Raw genomic sequence first — 26,437 nt, 5'->3', positions numbered from 1 at the left:
ACATTACAGATAAAGGTCAGGGTTTGATTGTCACATGGGTTAACTGGCTAGGCTTAAAATGGCCCACAAGGGCAATTGGCCTAGTACTAACCTATGAACCCAATATTGGCTAAACTTTTATGATCTAGCGTTGTTCATCTTCCTCCCCCGCCAAAAAAATCATAAGTTACTAGGTGTTCCAAGTACTTGTAACCACAGCTTTGGTCATATTTGTAATGCTGTATGCCAGGTACACTCTGGTCTCCAGCTCTTATGATGGGGGGGGGGGGGACTTTATGTGTGAGGGGCTTGTTGCATAGGTGAAAAGTGACTGGGAAGGTGAAAGTGAGGCTGTAGTATGGACATTTACAACAAAGATACCAGCCAGGTTAACTGGATGCACAAGACCTGCAAGTACTGGGAAGACTTGACTGACAAAGCTGTGGGATAAATAAGATTAAGAAATCTGGCAGACTGTACAGCTGGACCTAATAAGCAAGCCTTGTAACTAGCCTGAAAGACACCATATGGTGCATCTCTAATTTCTGATCTTTCTGGTACTGCTAACATAGCTTTTCAATTAAGGATACTTGTGAGCTATTGTTTGTGGGGGGGGGGGGGGGTTAAGAGGCACACTGCAATGCTGGCAGATGTTTGTCTAGCCTATCCAACATCTGAAAGCGAATGGAGAACTTTCCTAGTGTTTAAAACTACCAGCCTTGCCTCCAGTCTGGCCTGTTTTATGAAATGCTGGTGAATTTGACTTTGACAGCGAGTTTGTGGAACTAGTGAAGCTCAAAGAATAAAGCACGTAGGGGGGTATGGGGTGTAACCTTTAAATTTTTGTGGTGGCCTCTTTAGTAGATGCGTTTAAGCCACTTTATTACATTTTTTCATTCTTGAATTTTGCACACTCTGCATAACAACCTGTCTCTTGTTTTACAGGTTGTTTTGGCTATGCCTTATGATACTCCTGTTCCTGGGTATATGAATAACACTGTTAACACGATGAGGCTGTGGTCTGCAAAAGCCCCCAATGACTTCAACTTGAAAGACTGTAAGTGATTTTGAGTAGGTATGTTTACCCTTGTTCACTAATGTGCTGCAATAAAGATTAAAATGACCAAGCCGCTTAATTCAGAACTGGCACTCTTGCATACAGGCATTGACAATTATTATGTAAGGCAAGACAAATTATAAAAATGTGTACGTTACTATGCTATAGTTATCATATAAGATTTATCATACAAGATTAAGATTCCGAACACATTTCTGTAAAGATGCTTAGGGTAGTGCTGTGTTTAAAGCTCCACTGCCACATGGTAGTCTTGTCATTTTTTTAATAGCCCCACTTGCCGGGCTCTAATTTGCTAACTATTGAAATGATTTAGTGCTTTGTATTTTGTTTGCATGCACAAGTGCATGCTTTCATTTTGTTTCTGCAGGTCTGCTGAAATTACAAATTACCAAAACATAAGCTTGCTGCATCAAAGAATCTATATCTGCATTGTGGTTACATCTATTAGAATAGACTGGCTAGTTGGGTATTTTGAGTAGGAAAGTAGAGCTTGTAGAAGACTAGCAAAAATGTTGCCTAATTGCTCCCCCCCCCCCCCCCCATAGATTTCTCAGTCCTTTCCAATAATGGCACGATTATATTCCCCAACTCTACCACTAAATTGTAAGGGATTACTATTGACAACCTTACTTTTGATAGTTTTTATGGTTATTTTTATGGTGTTATTTATATGGCTGTCGACATTCTCCTTCTATAGAATCAAACCTTTCCTAACTTTGGCCAGAGCAAAGATTGCGATTGCTCACTCCCATTTAATCTCAACTCTTCTGTATGCCTTGGCCATATATACTAACCTAAATAAAAAATCTTATCAAAGCTAACATTCTTATAATAACATCACCAGATTTGCGGCTTTAACTTCAAAACCATCTGATATCCCAACTCACCATTGCCCACAAATTTTACCAACCTACTCTTCAATCTCATAATCCGCTACAGAAATCTTAAATTCCCTACGCTCTTCTAGCAAACGTCTTGCTAGCATAAGCAAGTCTAACAACATGGCTGGAGATTCTGTTTTCTAACACAGTGGGGGAAAAACTGGAACCTACTGCCCAGTGAACTAACTTTGCTTTCTTCCTTGCCTCTCTTTAAACAAAACCTCAAAGACACTGGTTATGCCCCTGCAGCAACCCTGACTAATTTTCTGCTTTCACTACGATTTCCTCTTCCTACTAAATTTACCAAAACTTTAATGCTTACACTTTGGAAGCAGGGCCATCTGGTGAACTCAACATACTGGTGTAATATATCCTGTTTGTACTGATATTCTACATGAATCTTACTGTAATTTATCCTATACTTGTCACTTTTTCTAGTGTAAATACCTACTCTTATTATTACTTGTAAATACATACTCTATTTTATTATTACTTGTTGTATTTTTTATTTAAATCCTTTCATTTACTATAACATTATTAATTTTAATTTCTATTTGCTACTACTGGGGCTTTTCTCCCCAGGCCTCTACTAAAAATGGAAATGTATCCCATTAGACTAGCCCGGTTAACAAATGTAAAATTAAAAATTGTGTGCAGATAACTGCAATCATTGTCCTGCTTGCCTCATGTCAGCCAGAAAGATTTTGATCTGTTCTGTAAATCGTTTTAAGTCAGATTTGCATCAGCACTTGCACTTCATTTGGATTTCTGCCTTCACTTGGCAGACGAGGGCCATCACTACAGACTGGTAAACTAAATGCATGTGGGCTCTAATCCTTTAAGGACTACCAGATTAGTGGCAAAATCTGTACAGTGTCATGTAATGGTTGTAAGATAGCATGTATGCTGCAAGAGTCTAATGTTCAGCTGCTGTCTACATGCACTACATGTTGTGGTACTTTGTAAATTGTAGCTGAATGGCATGCTGTACTAGCATTGCAATGTCGTACAGTGGGCTGAACCTGTAGTCCTTGGGAGAAATCTCCAAGCATTTAAAAACCTGCACCTAGCAAAAGCTGTCTCTAAGGTCTCATTTTTGTTAGGCCACTGACAAATGTACTGCTAGAATGTTACTGTTTTTACAACTAAATTTCAAGCGCTTTCAACATAAATTGCACTTGTTGGGACTGCATTTTGAAATGCACACCTACTAGTCTCTCTGCAGCGGATTTAAAATAAAAAAGCTAACTTCCAGGGGTGAAGTGCCCCTGTTAGGATCCCTGTTCCAGAGAGCCACATAATTAGTATCCTTGTTGAAGATTTTACAAGCTGCTTGGCTGTTTGTAGTATAGCAGTAGTCACAGCAGCCGTACTGCGGTGTAAAGTTCTGCCCTTGTGAACTTTTGTGTAGTTATTGTACCAGAGCTATAGGTGTCCTTAAAGTTTGTTTTCTTTAGTCATTGCTGTGTCTCAGGGTTGTGAATTGCAGACTTGGGTACTTCAGGATTCAATCAAAGAAGTAAATATGTCACTCTAGTTGCTGACTTGTGAGCTTTGTAGTACTCATCTCAACATTCTTTGCAAGATCTGATGTACCTGTTATGCTGTTGGCAACTGCAATAAAAGATCAGCCTTTTTCCCTCTGGCAGTTCATAATCTTGTCCAAAATATCCAATCGTATTGATCTCTTGCTCGCTCATTTATGGTCTAGTTCTGTACATGATGTAGCATTCTTGTGATCTTTGGTACATTCTGCCAGAATGCTAGTGGAAATATTTCTGGCCTAAACATTTTGTTTTATCTGAAGTAGGGTTGCCACCTTTTCAAATGCCTAAAGTGGGACTTTTTGTAAAAATAGTCATTTTGCAGGGCAAAACATACCCACGGCCAGTACAAAGGACAGAACTTCACTTTTTTTTTTTTTTTTTGCCAAAGTAAAAGCTTCTTGTAGCGTTTTAGTTGCATATTCTGTTTCTGATAACAGGTGGTTCAGATGCAAAATAACTTGGGCAACTATTAAAATATAAAATTTTTTGTCCTAATCTCAGGGCATTTGCCATTTTTCACATTTTGCAGGACAACTGCCCAAAGAGGGACTGTCCCTTGCAAAGTGGGACAGACAGGTGGTTACCCTAACCTGACTACTGTAGTGTAGTTGGCTGTGCTTGGTGGCAGAAACACCAGCTTTTCTTGAAGGCTTTACTTTAAAAGCAGTACAGCTTTAATGAGGGAATCAAACATTCAGACCCAAGGTCTGAAGTTGGAGGATTCCAGTCTGTGCCAAGTCACTTTTCCAAACTGAAATTTGGCACTATGGTGGGTATTTTACCACTCCAGTAGTTTTAATGCATCCTCCAGTTACAAACTGCTACCCAGAAGTGACTGCAGATCTTGTTTTAGAATGGTATTTTCCAGAAAATACCAGTTGCATCCGATGGTAAATCTGGCTTGGAAAAACATAATTTGGACTCTAGCAAGTTCTGTATTGGTTTGACAATGTTTTATGCTCAATGAAGCTACCATGATGGACCTTAACCAGTAGAAATGATTAGGGTGAAATTTTTCCTTAAAGCCTGAAGTACAGAAGGTACTTTGCTCTGACTCGTACCTGTAGTTGTGTGGGCTGCTTCATCTCAGGTACAGCACTTTTGTGCCACTAACTTTAATATTTTGAATGTTCACTGCCAGGGAGATTGAGTGGCAAACTAAACGAGAACTCCTTTTGCTCCAGCTCACTACTGGCAGTTCTACACTGAAAGTAGTCGGGGGGGGGGGGGGGGACATACAGGTTTTGTAACTGGTGGTCTTGATATACCTGTTGGATGACCACCTGCTTTATTTAGCCTCAAGGCTAACCCTATTAGCTTTTGTCCCACCTAATGCTGGTTTAAGTATTGGCCAGGTGTTAGGCCTGCAGTGTCTGCTCCTTCCTCCTTCCTGTATTGATACAAAACTAGACTAGTTGGGCTTCTGGCACTAAACCAACTCCTACCCGTTCAGTTTCCCATTTTCTGTTTCTCCCTTCCCTCAATGTAATATATAATGATGCTTCAATCAAGTCCTCCCAATTAGTCTGGCACTTGCTGCTCTAAGGCATTCCTTTTACAGTCTGGTTGGGCTCTAGACAGTAGCTTGCTATAAGCAGTTAGTACTGACTGTTGAAATTTTCCATGTATTTGGAGCAGTCTTGACAGTAACACAGATGACTCAAGGTACAAAGTCCAGCTTTTCCAGCCCGTCATTCTTGGTAATCTTTCTGTTCCCCAGCTCTTTGCCATTTCAGTTGCAACAGGCAGTTGCTGCATTCATTTAAGGGGTGCATTTTCTGTTTAAACACCTTCCACTTTTCCTGCTTACAGTGGTATTTTCCAATATGCTTATATACTAATCCGTTTTCCCCTTCCTGTCTGAACACTTGCTTTCTGAAGGTCTGGGCAGTGTTTAAGTACAAAAGGCTAAACTTTGATCTGAAGTTTAACTTTTTTTTTTTATCTGCAACCTGTGGGTATTCGGATCAGAGCCGGCAACTAAGAATCTGCTCAGAGCTCCTCCCCCTTTACCCATAACACAATCTCCTGCTTTCCCTCCGATCTAGTTTGCCACTTCATGCATCAGCATTGTGATCTCTATCTCTGAGCTGACTTTACTGCAAGTGCTTTTTGGAGTTTTTGAGTTCTCTGTTCCCTTTTCCTCCCTCTAAACTAATGTCAGTTTGTCAAAAAAAATCGTGAGGTAGCTTTTGTGTAGGCCCTTCCCTTCCCTTAGTGCTGGTGCAGTCTGAGTTTTGGGTTTCTAGGTGTGGGTGTTTTTTTGGGATCCAAATCCAGATGGGAGTTTTGCCAGGCCCCTCTCCCTTTGGAGGGGAGACCTCTATGCTATTTCTCCTTCCCTGGTCTGGCCTGTGGTTTTGGGGTATATGGATCCAAGGATCTTTGGAGCTGGGGATTTGGCACTGATGGTTCCGCCAATCTCTACTCATTTACCTTGAGTTCCTGTGATCTGACTAGCTCTGATCAGAGCAACTCTGGGCCAAGGACAAGGAGTCGGACCAGAAGGGATGGATGTCTTTGGTTACACCCTTGTTGGATCCAAGCCGTTCTTCAGAGCTCCGGCTACCCTAGCCTCTGCTCTGATCCTCACAACTGACCTGGGGAGAGCTTCCTTGTTGGGCTCCAAGGAGCTGCGCTCTCAATCCTGTGTTCATGGTGGGAGGGTGGTCTCCCAAGGATAGAGGCCCTAGCCCGTTTCTTTGGATTCCACCCAAACTCCCTCTGATTAGGTTATGACTCCCTTCATCTTGTCTCGGGGGAAACCCATGCTAGAGGAACCCCTGCAAGCTCACAAGCAGTCTTCCGAGTCGCACTGAGGAGGCTCATCTGAAGCACAGTTGCAAAAGGGGGCACCTGGACCCCCGAGTCCCTTACAGAAGACCTTGATTTAGATGGAGAAGGTTCCCCCAGGTCACCTCCCAAGGATGTCTCCTTTGGAGACTTCCTGGAGATCCTCTGCCAGAGGGGAGGTTGGTCAGCCCCAAAGCCTTCTACAGATGAATCTGTGTTCCTGGAGGCGTTTGGCATGGGCCCATCTACATCCTGGGTGTCCCCGCTGTCAGATCCTTTAGTGGATCATATCACCAATCTGGCATGGAAGGAGCATGACGCCATAGAGCAGATACCTAAGCACCTGGACAAAATTCTCTCCACCCTCTGACCGGCATGGTATAAGGGATCCCCTCTGGATGCTATGGTGGTCGCAGCAGCCACCAAGAGGGAACTGGCTCAGAGTTCCTCTGTCCACCCTCTGGATAAGGAATCCAGGACAGTGGATCAATTTGGGAGGAGTGTATTCAGTGATTTTCCATCGTGAGTGCTGAACTATTTGGCACACGTACAGCTGCAGTGAGACCTAGTCGCAGCAGAGTAGCCCGCAGAGTCTCAGGAGGACAAGCATGTTCTCTACGAAGATGTTTACTCTGAAGTCTGTCAAGCACGTCCATGTGCCTCCTTTCTCATGCTACAGAAGGAGCAGCTAGGGTGGCTGGGACCAGAATAGCTATGCAGTGACTTGGTTGGCTCAGACTCGGTTTGCAGACCCCTTTAAGGTATCTCTTACAAAAGCTCCCTTTGGTTCTTCTCCATACGTGACACCCTTGTCCAGAGTGAGAAAGACGGGAAGACTTTGCCATCGGAATCAGCTTCTCTAGCCCTCAGATCCTTTTCCAGGAATCTGAGTGGGCAGAAGATGTGGTTCTGGAAATCGCAGTTTTCCTGGGACTGCCAGGACAACTTGTCCCCTAGAGGCAGAGGGGGACATGGCACTCTGTCCGAGAGGCAGAGGGGGTCCAAGGAACTTTGGGTCTAGGGAGCCCTTCTCAGACAGGCCCGTACAGCAGCCCTGAGTGGTTGCCTGACCCTCCTACTCTGGAGACAATTGGGAGAAGATTTTCATTGCATCCATCTGCATGAGAGTCCATAACTGCAGATCATTGGGTGCTTCAAATATCCAGGTTACATCATCCAGTTTGTTGCCCCTCCTAGCCAACCAAAATGCCTCCCAGATGTTCCACCCGCTCAAAGGGAGACAGCAGCACTAGAGGTTTCAAAGCTGCTTCAAAAACAAGCCATTGAACCTGGACAGCCTCAAGCTGACAGCTTGGTTGCTCCAGTTCTCATAATTGCCAGGACTCGTGGTCTTTCATCTTCAGTGAAAGCTATTCTAGTGGTGGCTCATAATCTTCCACTAGGAAGGTTTACTGCAGTAAATGGAAGCTGTTCTATTTGGGCTTCTCAGAGAAAGCTGGATCCTTTTTATGGCCCCTGTGTCTGCAGTACTGGATTTCTTAGCCAGCATTTTTCAGCATGGGGCCAGTTTTTCCACTGTCAAGCTGCAACTGGTAGCTATTTCAAATTTCCATGTCAGCGAGAACAGGAATGACCTGGCCTCTTCTAGATTGTGTATGCCTTTTCTTAAAGGCACTTTTCTTTGTGTCCTCCAGTTAAGAACTCTGGTCCTCCTTGACTACCTTGGTTCTTCAGGCTTTGGAGCTCCCCTCCTTTTTGAACCTGCAGCATCAGCAGATTTAAAGTTCTCCTGGAAGGTCACCTTCCTAGTGGCTATTACTTTAGCTAGGTGGGTTTCTGAGCTTCCAACCTTGTCTGGCGTGCCCCCTTATTTGATCTTCCATAAGGGCAGGGCTTCTGCACAAACAACTTTCTTGCCAAAAGTGGCTTTGGAATCCAACAAATCAATTTTAACCTGCCTGTTTTCTTCCCAAATTTTCAGAACAAGGGTGAATATAAACTGCATTTGCTAGATGTTCATAGACACAGTCCATAAGTCTGACCAGTTTGTCTTTTTCTAAGCCTTTTTTGGGTAATGTTATCTCCAAAGTTTCCTTGGCTAGATGGATTACATTATGTATTTTGCAAATTTATAAGGACAAAGGCTCATCTCCACCTGGTCCTGTTAAAGCTCATTCTACCAGATCTATGGCGACGTCTGCTGTTTTTTGGTCTAGGGTCTCATAGGATGTCATAGGATGAAATTTGTGCAGCAGCAACTTCGTATACCTTCATTTCTCAAGTTGGATTTAATCTCCAGAGGGAGAGCATCCTTCGACTGTGCAGTGCTCAGGAATATCCTTCCATGAGGGCCTAGTTGGAGTAGCTGAGTACTCTGTCCCACAGGTTGCAGAAATATGAAGTAGAACTCTGATGGAACATTATGGTGAGTACATAACTCTTTTTTTCATACTTTAATCTTTAGTCCACTTCCAACTCCTTTTAGTTGGAGGGTAAGACGTGCAATGTGCAGTTTTAAAGTGCTTTAATGGGAGATACTATGGATGCCTAATGCATTGAAAAACCTTTAAAAAGCTGGAGCTGTTTTCTAAGTTTGCCAAATGACCGCCAGTTCCTTATGTTGTGTGCCTAAACCTACAGCTGCAAAATTGAGGTTAAAAAGACCAGCATTATGGTTCTAGTCTCTACATTGTATGGATCAGTGTTGGCCAGAACACTTGGAGCGAGTCAACAGCTAGCTGAAGCATTCCCATAGGGTATCAAAAAAACTGCTACAGAAGCTGGATCCAGCGTATTGGTTGGCAGTGCTGCTATGGTAGCTAATAATTTAATGAAGCCTTGTGTTCTGCTTGTTTTGAGCAAATTGTTGCAAAATGTAACCTGCACTGTTTTTTCCTCTAGTCAATGTTGGTGGCTATATCCAGGCAGTTCTAGACAGAAACTTGGCAGAGAACATATCACGTGTCCTATATCCCAATGACAATGTAAGTATATGAATGTGAAATACTGCAGTGTACAGTTTCTAATGATTAATAATTAGAGGGATGTAGTTTGCATTGGAAAACTGTTCATTGCTTTGCAGCCATTTATGGATCCAAGTGCAACCATGTACAACTTTCGTACTGTTAGTCCTGCATACAGTTGATGTTTTTTCTCACTTGCTGCATTACATTTTTATCTGCTAAATATTAAAAGGGCTAGAGAAGGTTTGTATCTTTATTTTGGGACTATTGCAAATAAATGGGGTGGGGGGTGTAAAACTGTACAGTCTACCCTTCTGTAAGGGATGTTGAGCACATACTTTGAAAATTTGTCAGCAACAAACTTGTCAGATTTCCAGGGTTGTGATCATTTTATAGTAACACCAGTGGTATAGAACCTCTATTTTAATCCCCTTTCAAGTTTATTCATTTTCTTTTCTTTAATGGATTAGTATTTCACTTGGCAGGTATGGTTACTGTTCAGATCACTTGAACATGTTAATGGCAATGGATTTGGCATAACATTTCATAAGTGGTGCAGATGAATTAGGATGTTCCCACCACAGTGCTAAAATAGTGGGACCGTACCCATTTGGGCCATTGTGTCTTTCAAAAAACATGAAGACAAATTTGCTGAGATTTTAGGACAGATTGCCTTAAATTTCCACGTAGTTGCATAATTTCATACCTGAAATGCCTTTCTGTGAAATCAGAAGCCACTCTAGTTCTAAAAGTGAGTATTTCGTGAATTCTGGTCCTTTCCACTGATTGTGGATATGGTCTGTCCTGCAAAATATTAATGTTTTACTTTTGGCACAGCAAAAGCTGGCATCCCAAACTGGATAATTGCTGTCTTCTGGAACTAAACTGTTACTTTGCTTGGTGGTAGTTGTCATACTCCTAATTTGCTTGTTTATGGTGGCTATATCCTAGCAGTTAAAACCTGTAGCAGCAGGTAAAATGTGCCCATAGATAGTTTAGACTTCTGGTCCATTTACTGTAAGAATGTTTGCAAAGCATATACAAGGTTAGTCCTGTGTCTGTATCTGAAATATCAAGTTGGACAGTGATGCCTTTTTTTTTGGGGGGGGGGGGAGTAATTGTCTTTACTGTAAAGAATGGAATGTTGCTGGATAATGTCATTTTGTTCCCTTTACTTTTTGAAAAGGCCATAACAGAATCTGTAAATTCTCTACAGTTGACTAGACTGGCAATATCCTTTGTGGTTGGTGCTGTTTTTGTGGTTTTTGGTTTTCATGTGATTGGTACTAAACTGCATATACAGTAACTTTTTTACATGCATTACTGAAGCTGTTATGGATGTTGTAATTTCATTTCAAACCTTTTAGGTAAAGACCAAATGCAAACTGGTTATACTTGTCTAGGGTCTGGTTAAACCATTTTGCTGGCCTTTTATTACAAGCATACATCTTAAACCAACCTGTTTATTTTACATTTGTTACCCGGGAAAGTCTGACTGGAAAAGCTCCAGGTGTACATTACTACATTACTAATTGGTGTAATTATGCTAAATTATTACAGAAATAAAATTGTTCCTGTTTATATATTAAAAATGTCAGTCTCCTACTCTTTAACTATATATAGATGGGTACAATTTGTCACCTACACACACTGTAGGTTGCTAGTTTGTGTCTGAGAAAAAAATGGTGAATTTTTGTTTCTCTTTCCGTAGGAGAGAGATTTACAAGATTGTAAGCGGTTAATGGCTCACATATCTTGTGATGAGGTTCACACTTAAGATTCTGTTTGGGGGTTAGTCAGGGTTTGTACAGGGACAACGCCAATGCATTCTCAGGTATTTGAGAGGTTTTGACTTGGGATAAGATTGGTAAAGTCTGCAGGAAGAAGGTTCCATTTTTTTTCCGACTGAGAATAGTGATGCACCTGCTGAATTGCCTGCACTAGTACTTTGGAAGAGCAAAGAGTCTTTAGGTTACTGTAGAGGGTGGTGATTTTCAGTACAGGTGTACTGTGAGTTGGAGAATCTTATGAACTATTAGTTGGTCATATTGCAGTTGGCTGGGTAATTCTAGCCAGTCTGATTTTAGATCAACACAGTGATGGGTTCTAAAAGCTGACCCTGTGGCAAATCTGGCAATATTATTGTAGCAGCTATTTCAATTTACTGAGACTTGATTTGTCTAAGATAGCAAAGATTGAACCATAAATGAGGGTTGATAGCAGATGTGTACGGGAAATAACATTTTAGTAGAAAGTCTTTTTGTTGACTTAAGTTTTGTCTCTGAGCATCAAACTTGGGTTATTGTCAATGATTACTCCCAGTAGTTTAGTGCTAGGTACTGGGGAAATTATGGTACCATTGTTGGTGGTGAGGTGGTATTGAGAGGTGGTGAGGCGAGCAATAGTTTGGTTCTGTTTGGGTTTAGTAGTAGTTGGACCTGTGAGCCAGTTCTCTACTTGGTTGAAAGTGATTTGTGATGAAGCCTGTAGGTCTGAGGGGGGAGGTGGCAGAGCAGATTAAGGTGGAGTCATCTGCGTACTGAACACAAGTTGCACTTTGGATGACTTGTGTAGGTCTTTAATGAATAAGGGACCCAGTATAGATCCTTGAGGGACTGGTAAAAGCGTTGATAGATTCTCTTTCCAGAGTACAGCTTGTCTGTCATTTTAGGTAGAGTGAAACTAGTTTATTGCTAGGTTATCTGAGTAGCTGGTGACCATATCGAATGCCTTGGATAGGTCTAGGAAGAGGGCAGAGGAAAGCTTGTTTTGATTTATTGTATTTGAGAAGGGCTGAGGTCTCAATCTGTGCTGAGGGGGCTAGGGGTGAGAGTTGATTCAGATTGGCAAGAAGTTGCCCAAGAGTACATTTTTTTCCATTATTTTAGCTAAGGGGGAGAGAATTGTTATAAGCCTGTAATTTTAGAGTTCAGGGGAATTTTCCCCTTTGTGTAGAGGAATAATGTGGGAGATTTTCCAGTTGGAAGGTATATAAGCTTCGAATTGTTCTATTAAATTTAAAATTGAAATGGGGTATGATTTCATTAGCAGCTTTTTAGAGATATTCAGCAGGTAGGTCTGCTGAGAGGGTGGTGGGGTTCAGTTTTTTCAGTAAGGACTTGATAAAAGCTGTTGGTACTGGATCACGCTTTAAGGGGATTTTATTATCTGGTGTGGGAGTGGTGGTAGGGTATTTTGAGAGTTGGCTAGAGATGCACTGTCAAAGTATTAAAGGTATAAAGGAGGTTGTTGGGAGTGTAGTTAGTTGTGTAGGGGTAGTTGACTGACCTGGGTGGAGTAGTTTATTGCTTGACCAGAATTGTGGTTGGTTTTGGTGCTTTTGTTTATAGATTGCAGTAGTATTTCTTATCTAATAACTGCTTTCTTAGTATTGTTCCTCTTTACATAAAAGGTGGTCTTTTGGGGATTTAGTGGTTCTCCAAGTGGTCCGCACTTTCTGCTAATCTTTTGTATGATTGGACAGCCATGGTGCTACTTTGTTCTAATGGTACGTTTGGGAGCATAGTCAAGGGTAGCAAGAAATGTAGAATTAAGTAATGAGACTGCTGCTTCATCTAAAGGAAGTAGTGTTGGGTTGGACCAGTTACATGAGTTAAGCTCATTCAGGAAATTTAGTCTGATTAAATTTCTTAGTATTTCTAATGGTTTTAAAGGTCGATTTGAGGGATATCATTTTTTTTCTGATTTTTATATATAGTGAGGGAGTGATCGCTAAAATCTTCAGGTAGGGTGCTTGCTTGGTATAGCTGTGGTGGATTGATATCCAGTCAAGGATACTTTCCTTATTGTTGGGCTTATTAATTCTGGTAGGTGATGAGATTAAGTGAGAGAAGCCGTGCAAATGGGCCAAGGAAGTCTGCAGAGCAAGTATACCAATCAATATTAACGTCTCCGAGAATATTTCCTGGGGGCAGTTAGTTGACTGCCATTGGAGGATACTCTCAAAGGTATTGTGTTGTCACTGGCAAATATAGATAATGTTTATTTGTGTTTATTTGGACTTTTGTGATGTATAAATCCACTCGAGGTATCCAAAACTAGTAATCCAAGATTGCTGCCCCTCCCTCTTTTTTTGAGATTCAATCAAGCCGTACTATATTGTAACCTGGGGGTATAACTTCATTATCAGTGGTAGTTGGTTTGAGCCAGGTTTCGGAAAGACATAAAACATCAGGGGAGTGGACATCCAAGAAGGCATGTAAATAGTGAATTTTCTTTTGTGTCTTAGTGATACTTTAGAGTCCAATTCTTCCAATTTTATTTATCTGGTCTTGGTTTTTGCTTCGGTGTTTCATCCATGAAACCTGTATAGCCACAGTGATATGATGGGAATGTGTGGTTTCACCCCCCATTGTTTTTTTCTGTTTATACCCAAACTAAACCATACTGTAACTACTGTAGTTTATGTAACTACTGTAGTTTATAGGCTTTTAAAATGAAGTGCTCACTGGGGATAAATATTGAGAAATTGGCCATATCAGCAAGCAGCAAACTATTTTCCATTAATATTTTCAAGGAGGCTGGGCCACCCTTTCTGATGACTAAACTGGAGATTTAAAAGTGTAAAATGCTGTTTTGGTTGCTGTAGCATTTGGTGCAACCTTAATTGAGGTGACTGGGGTGGGGGGGACTAAAGGTAGCATTCTGAAAAATGCTTGCTTTTTAGCATGCAAAGCAGCTTTCCTATTATGTCTCCTATCAAAATCTTGAGCTATAACCTACTGCAATTTTTTATTGACCATTCAGCAGTTGGAGGCAGTATTTAGGTCCAACAGCAAAATCCCACTGGGATACATTACTGCTTTTTTTCTGTGCTAAAGATTCAGTAGGCAAATACTAGCCTCTGCTGGGCTGTCTTGGGTATGCTTGTCTGTCAAAAGGTAGGCATTTTTGGTTTGGTCCTGAATTGTGCCTTTTGGCAGTGACAAAGCCTGTTCAGGGACTTCCTAATGGAAGGGCAATGGAGGATTGGGAGTAGGCTTTAAGCAGGATTGAACCTCAGAGCATAGACATGACGTCTAAACTTTTATTGCAGGTAAAATTTTTACCTGGACTGAAGAGGAGTAGAAACTGATTCCAAACCTGTGGAGGCATACCTTGGGGTGATGGTTGTAGAAATGGGCCACTAGGCAGATGGTGAGAAATGTAGAGCAAAAAAACAAACCAGGTACTCTGTGTAGGGCAATTTCAACTTAAATGTGCTTTTTAATAAAGTACACGCACTCAATATAGAATAAAGCAGTAAAATGCAAAAAAACACAACAGCCATATTTATACATGAATGTGGATATGCAGTATTAAAGACCAGCCTGTAAGCTTCCCCAGTAGTCTGGAGCAAAGGGGACAAATCAGGAATTTAAGACTAACAAGACATTGCAAGCATTGTTTATAGAGGTCTGTTTACCAAAACTGCTTAGTTTGCAGCTGATTCAACGTTGTCTGAAGTCCCTTGTAAATTGCATTAATCATACTAGAAGGCTAGTGCATTGAGCCCTTGGACAACAAAAGGTGCTTGAAAAGAATGCTGGGATAGAAAAGGAAATGTTTCACAACATGCTCCTGATTGCGTAGGACTGCACCCAAGTCACACCTTGGTCAAACTTTTACTGTTAAAAACAATAGAACTGAAGAATCCCTTAAGGCAGCATGGCCTGCCTTGGCATTATTTGATTAGCACAGATACCACTGTCCTGTCCATAGTAGCATTGATGAATGGTCTCTTGGTCAGCCTGAAAATACACCTTCGTATTGGAGGAAGTACGCGTGTCATCAGCTTGACACTTTTTTAAATCTTGTCCGAATTGTCCCAGTCCCCCACCAGGTAATGCCATCGCTGAAGAGATGGCCCAAGATTAATTCAGTGGCCTGCAATCTAGTGAGATTGGAACCTAACCATTGAGGACCAAAGGTACTGTCCATCTGCATCCTTAAATCTAAACCACTCCAGGACTGTGAAATAGACCACAATAAAATCTTTGAGGTGCAGTATAAAATGTTGGATCAGTAGGAACAAAAAAAAAAACTAGTCTGCAACAATCAATCTTGACTAAACCAAGAGCACTTCCTTTACTAGGTGGAGCAAGAATAAAACAGAATACATGGGCTGTGTCTGAATGTAATGTAGGGTTTGGGCTAGGCATAGTAACTTTCAGTTTTTTGCCTAAGAAGGGTATGATTAAAAATGTATAAGTGAGCAAACCCTATATCGGTGTTTAAAAATTGGTTGACTAGCATTTAAAGCAGTGGGTAATTGGTGGGGGGGGGGGCTGCAAAAAAAAGGATTAAATCATTGCGCCTAGCATACTTGTGCTGGCTTGATTCTGCTTGGGTGGGGGGGATTGGCATATTGGCTATGCTTCTGGTCTGTAGACTGAGCCTAGGATTTACAGTCATGGAATGAATTTCACAACCAGGAAGTGATGCTATGCATCCCAGCCTCCCAAACTAGTTGCACTCTGCTAGTCTCCTGTGAGAACAGACAGTTCATTACTCAGGAGTTCTGGAGAAGGCAAGCTGCCACCTCGTGCTGTCGGATAAGCTAGTGTAAGTTGTATGAGGCTAGTCACTCCATAGACCTGACTAGCTGAATCTCCATCCTGTGCCTAATGCTACAGAGCTGTACACTGGACAGTGTCCCTGTTGGCTTTAAAGTCAAGGTAGCAACAGTAGGGACAGGTTATAAAGGGCAAATGAGGACTTGGTCAGAGTACTAGCAATATCCTCTGGAAGGAGCTAGAGTACTATGGATTGAGGATCGGAAGTAATATGGTAGCATTACTCCCCCTTGTCAGAGTAGAAGACAGATGGCTCAAGCCAGTTGTAAGGGTAATGATCCCTAGTACTCTAGTCCTTCAGAATCGCCTGATAGCATGAGGAGGGAAGCTACAGTCACGACTTTCAGATGACTACTTGTTCTACACTGACATTTGGAGTCTGGGAACTTTCTGCTACTAACAAGTTTCCCAAAATGTTTTGTCTGGTTGTAATATAGTAGTCCATAAGTTTTGAATTTTTCAAGGGAAATCCAATTTGCTCAGTTAAGGATCTTTTTTTACAGTGCAAGACAAATTTTAAATGAATACACATTCTCCAATATTAACCCTCCTTACCAGGTTAGGAACATTTAGTGCTTAGAAGCTGGTGTTCATCCAGCTTTAGTAATTGCATATTTCTTTTTGCTGCAAGTGTGGTTGGGGATGCCTATCCCCAGTGACTAGCAACATTAAGTAGATGTCTGAAACTGTCATGTGATCTGTAGCTCTCAACCTTCCATCTCCAAAATAAGGAGTTCCACCTCCATAATGTGGAACACTTACTAACCACTATCAACTCCAACTAGGAAGCTCCTATAATGGTTTCTTTGCTTACAGAAGAGCTCTCAATTATTTACCAAGGATATCCGCTAAAAAATTGCCAACACTGACCATTTCAGTGTGGAACTTTGAGGAACACCATCTCTGAGGAATGTTTTTCAGATGCACTTAAGATGTGAAACTTGCCTGCCTAGCTAGGTGACAGACTAAATGGCAGTAAAAGGCATGACTACTCTCCCCTATCTGAAATAAAAATGAAACTCAAAACTGTAAGAGCCAGATTAGGGGGGTTGGAAGTTCTGTAACCTGATTGCAGCATCTAACACCTGCATGATAGCTGGAACAGGTAATATTTCACTTGGATGATGAAAGGGCATCTGCCTTAACACCTAGTGCCACCTGATAGATGGACTGAACTTAACAGGTGCAAGTGATTATGTTGAATGGCAAAGGGTGATCTAGAGTGACTGGAAGCATAGGTGTAAGACCCTGCCACATTCCTGGGTTTGAGCCAATTGTCTTGACTGAATATGTGGGAAAACATTACTCCTAGATCACCCCTTCAATTTAAGGGAATGTATTCTGCTGGTTTATCCAGTTAACACTGCCAGAGCTCTAGCAGTTGATTGGGGTGGGGGGTTCAGTCTCCTTTTATTACCCATCACTTGTGACATAGGCAAACTTGTATTCCTTTAAAAGTACTCCACTATATTAATGTAACAAACCTTCAAATTCAGTTCTGCCTTTTTAAACCAGGCACATTAAAAACCCTCACTTGGGCAACCATACATTTCGTTAAATGAAAACGAATCACACTGACGGACCTAGTTGCAAGAATTTTACATCAAACCATACTGACACTCCCAGTTGCAAACATTTTTTTGGCAGCCACCATTATTAGACAAAGCAAGGCCATGCCATGTCTAGGCAGTTCCAGTGCTGTATCCTAGCAGAGGCACAGGGAACTAATCTAAGGGGGTGGCAAAAGCCAACCCATTCCAGCTAGGCTTATAAATGCCTTTGGGCAGATGGCCTAGTACCTACCTATGAACCTAATCTCCATTAGACCCTTCAGCCAACCCAGCATCTCTGACCGTACATCCCGCAGGGAATCCCTGAAGTCTGCCAAGATTATCTGGAGTTTACTTGTGGTTCTGGGATGTCAACATGCTTAGATGAAAATCTATTTGGGAAGTATATAAATGACTATTGATTCGGGGTAAGACCAGAGTGATTTCTTTTGTCGAATTCCCAGGTCATTACTGAAGCTGTTGCTTTTTTGCTCTTTGTATTTAGTAGAACACTGGTCCAGCAAGTGTATCAACATTCGGGTAGAACTATGTTGAAGTGAAGCAAATTAGGGAAATAAACTACAGGGCCTCTGTTCCTGGCTCCATAATTATGAAAATACTGGGCATGTCTTTCTGCTTGCTGTAGTAAACTGCTCCAGCAATGGTTTAATAGGTAAATATCTGGACTTGCCATTGTTGGCCCATATTTGACAGCTGGCCTCATTGTACTAAGCCTGTCTCTTGGATTGAAGATCCTTCCACTCTTGAGTGGAGTTCAACTGCTGCAAGACTTCATCCAAAATCTATAGCCCTAGATTTTTCTCCCACTCTTCTCTTGCTACCCATGTGTGTACTGGAGAAAGGTACAACCTGATAAGCTACCCCACCATTCGGAGTGCATTAGTGGTAGAGGGCAAACTTTGCTAAGACAATTAACTACAAAGATGTCAACTTTTATACAATTTTCATGTTAACTTGTGGGAAAATGATGCAAGATTCATTGAGAAAGCAAGGCTAGGTCCAAAGTGTGTTCAGATTGTGGAAGCAGATCCTTTAAGGACAGGACTCTGCCACTTCGTTTTGGTATAAAGACATTCCAGTTGGCCAGACAAATGATATATTGAGGTTGTTCCAGATTTTTTCTATTCTGTAGGAGCCTAATCTGGTAGAATTAATTGCCATTCTTTTGGCTCTATAGCTGGCTGAGCATAAATTTGTTAGATGCCTGGTCCCTCAAGTTACTTTAAAGACCACCAAAACTCAGTATTGCAACCCCCCCCCCCCCCCAACTGGGCAAGTTGAAATGTTTAATGTAAAATGTGAATTGAAAACTAAATGGTCCCCTACAGAAAATGTTGCTCAGACTGAGGCCTGGAATTAACAAGTCTGTCATGTAGGAGCTCTCAAATAGGGCAAGCCTTTGTTCCCTCTATTCTGAAGTTGTAGCCAATGTAGGGTATAGCTGTGCTGGCAAAGCAATGTACAGCTGCACCCATGCAGGGAGAACTTTGTATAGGACAAAGCAGTACAAAGACTAGAAGGCTTTCTATGCTGGGCAAACTGGTGGAACCCTGGTAACACAATTGTACTTCTAAGGTCACTAGAGTGAAGTAGACTATTTGAGACTGGATTAATGCAAAACATGTGTTCTTAGGAAACTTGCTTATTCCTGGAATGTTGCACTATTTTTTCACTTCTAAAGCCAGATGGTGAATTAAAAGTAGGTGGATGTACCTGTATAGGTTGTTTCAGAGCATAGTATGGAGAGTAGAAATTGTGCCCCTCTATACAGGCATGTGCTTTGGGATAAGTTTACTGTTTGCAACTATAAGAACACTAACTGGGCTACTACCCCATTCCAATTACTTCGGATTACCTTCAGGAGCAAACAATGGAGCAAACCCTCTTTGGTTTTTTTGCATAGGTGTTGCACAGATGAAATGGCATGTCTGCTGTCAGTGTGAGCGGATTGTATTCACTGTAGGAATCTGTTAGAAGGCAAACAAGTGATGGTTTTGGTGACCTTTTATTTTGATAGTTTGCAAATACAACAAGCAAGTGTAGCTAAAACAATTGCTCCGTGCCTATGACTTCTGAAGAATTCCTTCTAAAAGTTAAAATACAAGCAAGAGTGCGATGGCCATAAACTGTAGTGTGAATGCAAACAAAAACAGGAAGAGGGTTTTCTCCACTACTTGTGTTCCCAGAGGTATTCCGAAGGCATTCCCAGCAATAGAGTCTACCACCTTAGTGTTTGGGCAGTACTACACATACAGTCTCAATTATTTCATGCACTCCTATCTGATGTGCACACTTCGCAACCATGAAAATCTGGTTGCAGTAATAACGCAAGTACCACAAAGATGTCTGCACTGCTTTTTTTATGGCAAATTTTAAAGGGCTGTAAAAGTCTGCTTAAGTTGTGTAATTTTCAGTGAAATGTACAGCTTACTGTAAAAGTTCTTGCTAACTGACATTAGTGCATTACTTTTTATGGCTCTTTTTGTTTCTACCTACAGTTCTTTGAAGGCAAGGAGCTGCGGCTGAAGCAGGAGTACTTTGTGGTTGCAGCTACCCTTCAGGACATCATCCGTCGCTTTAAGGCATCTAAGTTTGGTAGTGCTGAAGCTGTCCGCTCTTCATTTGATTTATTCCCAGACAAGGTATAAATTTTAATTTTCCAGCTGCTCCAATTTCTCATGCATTTCCTCACTTGAGGAATCTATTTTTCTAAAGATTTTCTTAGAATGCTTCCCCTCTGCAAGCCTGTGTACTTTAGTACAGTCTCAGTGTGTGTAAGTTCTACACTTAAACTACCTACACTTGGCTCTTTTTATCCTGAAGTTGGCTGTACCCCTTCAGAATTTTTACTGTCTGAGATTAGAACATTAAAGGGGCTGACTGTATACAGCTGCCGAATCTATTGTACTGCTCCCTCCCAGCTAAAGACAATTATCTCCATGCACACCTTTTTTTTTTTTTTTTTTGGGGGGGGGGGTGACTGGTTTTAGCTTGTATTGCTTAAATCTGAATAGTGTGCCTCTTGTGTCTTTGCCCAGTCGGATTAAATATAAAGTTCTCCATTAATTTGTAAGCAGTCAGTTTCTTTGACACTAGTTTAGGAAGCTGTCAGACTTTAATGAATTTTACATTACATTGTGTTTGGTAGGTTTAAATTGGTGCCTGTAGAAATTTGCGGAGTCTCTTGGGTGTTTTTAGTAAGGTTATTGTAAATGCCCTACAGAGTAAAAGATATTTTCTCTTTGTCCTCCCTTTCTGGGATGGGTCTGGGGGGAGCATTTCAGCTCCCACTGTTGTCATCCTCCCCATTTTATCCTGCAGAGACCTAGAATGTTCAGTACTCCAAAGTCATTCACCAAAGAATGATATAGAAAATGTTGGCTTCTTTTAAGAACAGGCTGAGCTTTCTTTGTATTTGTAAATTACTGTCCAATATCTGCTTTCCTTTCCAGTGATTTGTACAGTGTTACTACACTAAGGCTCTGATCTGTGATTCACAGCCAGCAACCCTGTGCCAGAAAAAGATGGCCTTCAAAGAGTCCTCATTAGTTTGGTTTTAAATTAAGTATTCTAGTTCTTGCATGGGAAATGAAGCGGTTTGAGAAGGGCTGGGGGTAAAAAAATTCCTCTAATTCTTTATGTATATTGAAAGTTACTGCTTTACTTTGATTTCTTGTAAAAGTTTGTAAAACCTCTTGGAACTGATCGGATTATCTTTGTTTGTCATTCCAGGTAATGTGTAGCTTGGCTAACTATTGTGCAAATGTAATATTGGTAGTCTGATAAACGGGCTACAGTTGCACTCATCTGCAATGTGTCCTGTTAACCTTGGTCCTCGGACAAAGTCCTCATTGGCTAGTCAGTTTAATGTGATCCTTTTAGTCCCTGCTGCACTGCTGCCTTCTGTGGTATTTACACCAGGTAAATGCTTCATCTAAGTTCTACAGGTGAGGATTACAAAATTTTTAGTGCAATAGGATACATGTTACTGAGTAGTTCATTTAAAGGATCAGGCTACTTGGGAACTGAGGTTTGTAGCTAAATGAGAGGCAAAATCCTGCACTCCTAAGGTCTAGTAGATAATTGTACAGTCACTCAAAGTGGATAAAGCAGCATTTCCCTTTTGGCTTTTCCTGGTTAGGGGTTGCCACAGCAGATCAGTCTGCTATAAAGTAGCAGCATTTCCCTAATCTGCTATATTCAGGGCATGTAGCCCACAAGCATGACTTGTTCTGTAAATGTTGCTGTTCACCTGCATATTCAGTTGCTAGGAATGGTTACTTGTCAATTTTCTAAACTGCTGTTCCTCCCTTTAGCTGTAGAATATGCAAGTTTAATTTATCCTGTTCTGTTACTAAGCACACTGTCCTTGCTCAGTGTAGGAAGTGGTGAAATCTAACTTCGCTTAGCAGCTCCCTGGAATGCATGAGACTAATTGTAGAGCCATCAGAAATGACAAGGAATTACTACAGTAGTTTCTGTAATTACGGTCTTTGTAAGAAACCTCAGGGGAGATTCTCATCCACACACCAGCTAATTCACACCTGGGTCACTGCAATGGGGTACTTTGTTAATGTAACCTAAACATTTTCAGTACTTTAAATTTAACCCCAACCTCATTGTGCCTTACCAACTCTGTACATTCAGTACTGGGACTTGCACAAGTTTCTAGGTATGAAAAGTTGATTATTAGTGTATAGTAGTGTCTCCCCTAGAAGTATTCTGTAGTTGTCCTCCCTTGCTTGAGTCTTGACAATCCTTACCCTTAGTTTCCTCTGCAGAGACTCAGAAGGATCAGCATTTCCCAACAGTCATTCACAAAGGTCTGGCATGCTCTCTGCAGGTCAGTTACCCAGGTGACACCTGGCATGCTGCTGTCAATGTAGACCTCAGATTTGTTTGACTACAGAAGCAGCCTGCTTAGCAACACTAGGTACTGGTTTCTAGAATGTCCTTGATGGCAAGGGAGGAATTGCCTGAACTGAATTGAGGCCTTTCCCTTAGCCTGCTCCAAGTTCCAGGAATTCTGGTTTGCTACTGTCAGTGCCAAGATTCCATGCCTCATTCTCCCTGGTGTAACCACAGGACTTGGTCAGGCTGGCACAGGACTTCATGAAGTTTGGGCAATCTACCCTGTGAAAGGAACCTGTGCCAGTTCCCTTTCCTGGAAAAAGGGCAGTTCCCTACCCCATTGTGATTCCTCAGTTGGCGAATGAGGAAAAGTAACAAACTTGTGTATGTGGACCTCCCTCCCCAAGATGTATGAAGACAGACTTTATGCACTTTGTCAGGTGGCAAGGACTATAATTTATCCTTTGGAAGTTTCCCTAGAAGCCTTTCTCTAAGGCTTAAGCTCACTACAGAACCTTCCTGCCCTAAGACCACTAGCAGTTGGTCCAGTCTGCATTTTGGATGATTACTGATGTATTCTTGCAGTCTGACTCCCTCTTCCTCCTGGGAAGCCTTACCCACAAACTGTCCTAAAAACCCCAGGGTAGATGCCGTGGTGTCAGAATTTACAGAAGCTAGGGGAACTAGAGGGAAAGCCTCTATCTCTAGCCAGGTTATGGTGAGAGCAGGTTGCTTGGCTTTGAAAAAATTCAGCCACCTAGGCTGAGTTCTAAAATGGTTAGTCCATATGCAAAAATACCCTGAGTGCAAATTCAAGGCAGAGGGAGATGCAAAAGAACCTCCAGAGGATTTTCCAATTGTGTTTCCTCCAGGTGTTCAGACTCTCGTTAATGTGGCTGATAATGGGGTCTGCAATAGACTTGCCTAGCTGAGGAATTGACCCCTTTGGATCAGGTTAGAATGGAGCTCCTTAATTCCCCTTGGGTAGGAAGGTCTATATTATATCACCAAACACTTAAAGCGAGTGGTGAGTAATCGACCCTGTGTAAGCAAAAGCTTACAACTTCAAACTATCAAAACAGTATTTTTCTCTCCTAGGGGAAAAAAATCACTGTTCTGACAACACACTTTACACATTAAGTGGGGTGCTTTGCCCCCTACTTAAATATACCAACTCCGAGACTGCACTACAGTGCTGAAAACGGCCAAGCAAATTCTTTCCCAGGGAAAGCGCTCAAAAGCCACTTCGATATTTTCCCATTTCAGGCTCTTCAGTTTGACAGACTCGTTCAGAAGAATGAGCCTTCTAATAGGGAACCGGATAGGAGTTTTGGAGCCCAACAAAGCGAGTCAATGAAAAAGGGAAGGTCTTGTCAAGGAGCAAGTCCTGACTCTTTTCACCAGAGCATGGAAAAGGAAAAACAGAAGCAGAAGGGATGGACTCCAAAGTAACTGACAAACTTGGCATTCTAGACCTGAAACACTGCCACTCCCAGGGAGCAGCTGTCAATATACCTCCGATCCATACTCCACCTTGGAAGTCCTGCTTAACTACACAGTGTGGTGGAGAATTAGACATTTGGTTCCTGCAGATCATGAATACTCTTCTACATTTTTTAGAGGATTCTATCCTCTCTGCATCCCCCCTACTGCAGAATAACTCTTATATGTTCGGTCAAGGATCCATTCAAAAAGTGCTTCCTGGAGTGGCAGAAACTGGGTTTTAGTCCTCCCTCCTCTTGGTCCCCAGAAAGTGAAGTACTTGACTCCTGGATCTTTCAAAACTAAGCTTCATATGCTAAAACTGTCTTTATGAAGACGTCACCTTCGCTGGGGCTTGTATGTTGACTAAACTTTAAGCACGCTATCCTTTTCCTATTTAACAAAAATATTAGGTTCCAAAACTTCCAGACAAGTTAACTACATTACTAATTTTCTTATCCTGTATGTTCTAGACAAGCCAAGGTATTTACAAAATATTTGGCACTATTCATTGCTTCATGCAAAACAAGGGGTTCATACTTATCCTTACTTGAACAATTGACTGACTCCAAGCCACATCACCTTCATTACTTTGACAATTATGAAGATCACTATGGATTGCTTTAAATGTTTCCCCTTCCCCTGTACCAGGACAACCTTCTTGGGTGTGCAGTCGTAGACTCAGGTAAACAAAAACATTTCTTCCAGAGGAAAAGATTGTTAAATCTCTGGAACATGCACAAGTGGTATACTTCTGCAAGAGAGTCCTGGGCTACATGGCCTTTTGCTTTCTAATCCATCAGCAAAACTGCACATGATGCTAAAACCAAGACAACTGGTACCGTTCTCACCACTAGCAAACTATTATCCCTCTTGCATGCTTAAGACTTCCAGTGGTGGGAGGAGTCTGACAATCCAGGTGCATTCTTCCAGCTGCCAGGAACTTATCAGACCGCAACAAGACTGCTCTGATCTGGCCTGAAGATCTAGAGCAATTCAGGATCCAAGGAACTTGGGAGAGCCATTAGATGAATTGGCACATCAATGAGCTGGCAGTTATAGGTTCATAGAAAAGTACTAAGCAGTCTGCAGACTGTAGCTTTAAGGAGGGCAAGACTAGATAGACATGTTAAATCTACTGTCCATCCAATTGTCTAGTATTACCTTGAAGGTGTCACGGTTGTAAGTGTTCCAGATGTAGTGGAATTTGGCTCCAGAGCTGAGCAATATGAATTTATCAAGCCAATGCCTTATCTACTGATTGAAGAACTAATGGTACCTCAAATACAAAGTAAATCAAGCAAGGTTGCATTGTTCATGGCTCTGAATGCTACATTCTTCATGAAGGCATACAGAGAGACTTGCTTATAACAAAGATTCATGCCGCTGTATGAATCTGAGGTTCAAGTTCTAGATGTTGAGAAATGCCAAAAGGTGCATCTTAATCAATAGGTCTATTTTGGATCTAGTGATGCCCTTGGAGATCAGATGAGAGATGCAATTTTGATCAGATGAGACCACATTCTGAAGATGTGCTGGTCGAAGGTGTCCCAAGTGCCTAGAACCCTTTCAGTAGTGTGAGGGGTTGCTTGCCTGTATGGTAAGTGAAAAATGGACTATGCTACTGTACATTTGAGACAATTTTCCTTGCACAAATTGTTTTGGCTTGGCCTACATTGGAATAAATTCTGAAATTTCACCAAATTTGGTCTGTAAACTTAACCATATCAGGAGTGCTAGCCTGAAGCCCTTTGCAGAATAAAGGGCCCAAAATTGAGCCATGTGAAACCTAACACATTGGTTGTTAGCCAGTTGACTTGCTGCACAGTACAAAGATTACAAGACTTGGTAATGCTTGCATGAAGTGTCAAAGGATTTGGTTATGTCTAGAGATATGCAGTATGTATAAGGCCCTTCCTTTGACAAAGCCAAACTGAAAATCTCAGCCCTAGATCCTCATTGTTCAGATTAATGAAATTTGTCTGGCATTAAAGAACTGATCATGAACCATAAACTGACACCACAGTCCCAGTATATCAACTGGGAGAAGCCTGTTCTGGCCCTTATGCAGGCCAGCACAGTCCCAACTGGGAGAAGCCTGTTCTGGCCCTTATGCAGGCCAGCACAGTCCCAGTATATCAACTGGGAGAAGCCTGTTCTGGCCCTTATGCAGGCCAGCAGTGTTTCCTTTGCTTGTGTCAAAGCAACCAAGGGCCATGCCCATAGCCAAATATATAACTGATCAGAATACTCTGAAGGACTCTGAGCAAAGGTCTTCTAAACCCCAATGAATGGATATTGAAAAGGGGACTCTCCCTCTAGGCCTGATGTGACTTGGTGTGCAAGTCTTGCTCAAGGACCATGGTGAAGAGCTTGGAGGGGAAGACACAATCTTCAAATGGGCAAACACTTCCTGCCTTACTCAGTACTCCTCATCCCCAGGGTGTTGCAGATGTGTGGCCAGACAGGCTGAAAATATTTTGACTGCTCGCTAATGGTCCAAGCAGCGATGCTTTTTCACTGCTGGCATTCAGCAATCCGAAAGGCATGCCTATTCACCTTGCTAACAGAACTAGTTTGTATCCCAGCCTGAAAAATCAGCACTATAGGTTATTTTCTAGCTTCATTAAGGAAACGGATGTCCTGAAGACTAGACAGAATCAGTGTACCAGGAAGCTGTATGTACCCAAATGGGAAAAGTTTTCAGTCTAGGTAGAATACCATTATCTTGGTGCCAATTGGATACTTTTGCAACG

General features: G+C 41.8%; 1 protein-coding gene across 1 annotated transcript in view; it reads left to right on the top strand.

Moving 5' to 3' along the window:
• The window catches only part of PYGL (glycogen phosphorylase L), a 292,076-nt gene that overhangs the window by 77,799 nt on the left and 187,840 nt on the right, over positions 1 to 26,437 (top strand). The window contains exons 6-8 of the mRNA XM_044074307.1: positions 925 to 1,036; positions 9,141 to 9,223; positions 19,847 to 19,990. Coding sequence (XP_043930242.1) covers positions 925 to 1,036; positions 9,141 to 9,223; positions 19,847 to 19,990 — 339 coding nt within the window. The remainder of the gene's footprint in view (positions 1 to 924; positions 1,037 to 9,140; positions 9,224 to 19,846; positions 19,991 to 26,437) is intronic.

This window comes from Protopterus annectens, chromosome 6.part0, assembly GCF_019279795.1.
Source record: "Protopterus annectens isolate FY-2018-M chromosome 6.part0, PAN1.0, whole genome shotgun sequence".
NCBI classification, from domain to species: domain Eukaryota; kingdom Metazoa; phylum Chordata; order Ceratodontiformes; family Protopteridae; genus Protopterus; species Protopterus annectens.
The sequence above is the reverse complement of the archived record's forward strand: the minus strand, read 5'-3'. Positions and strand labels throughout refer to the sequence as shown.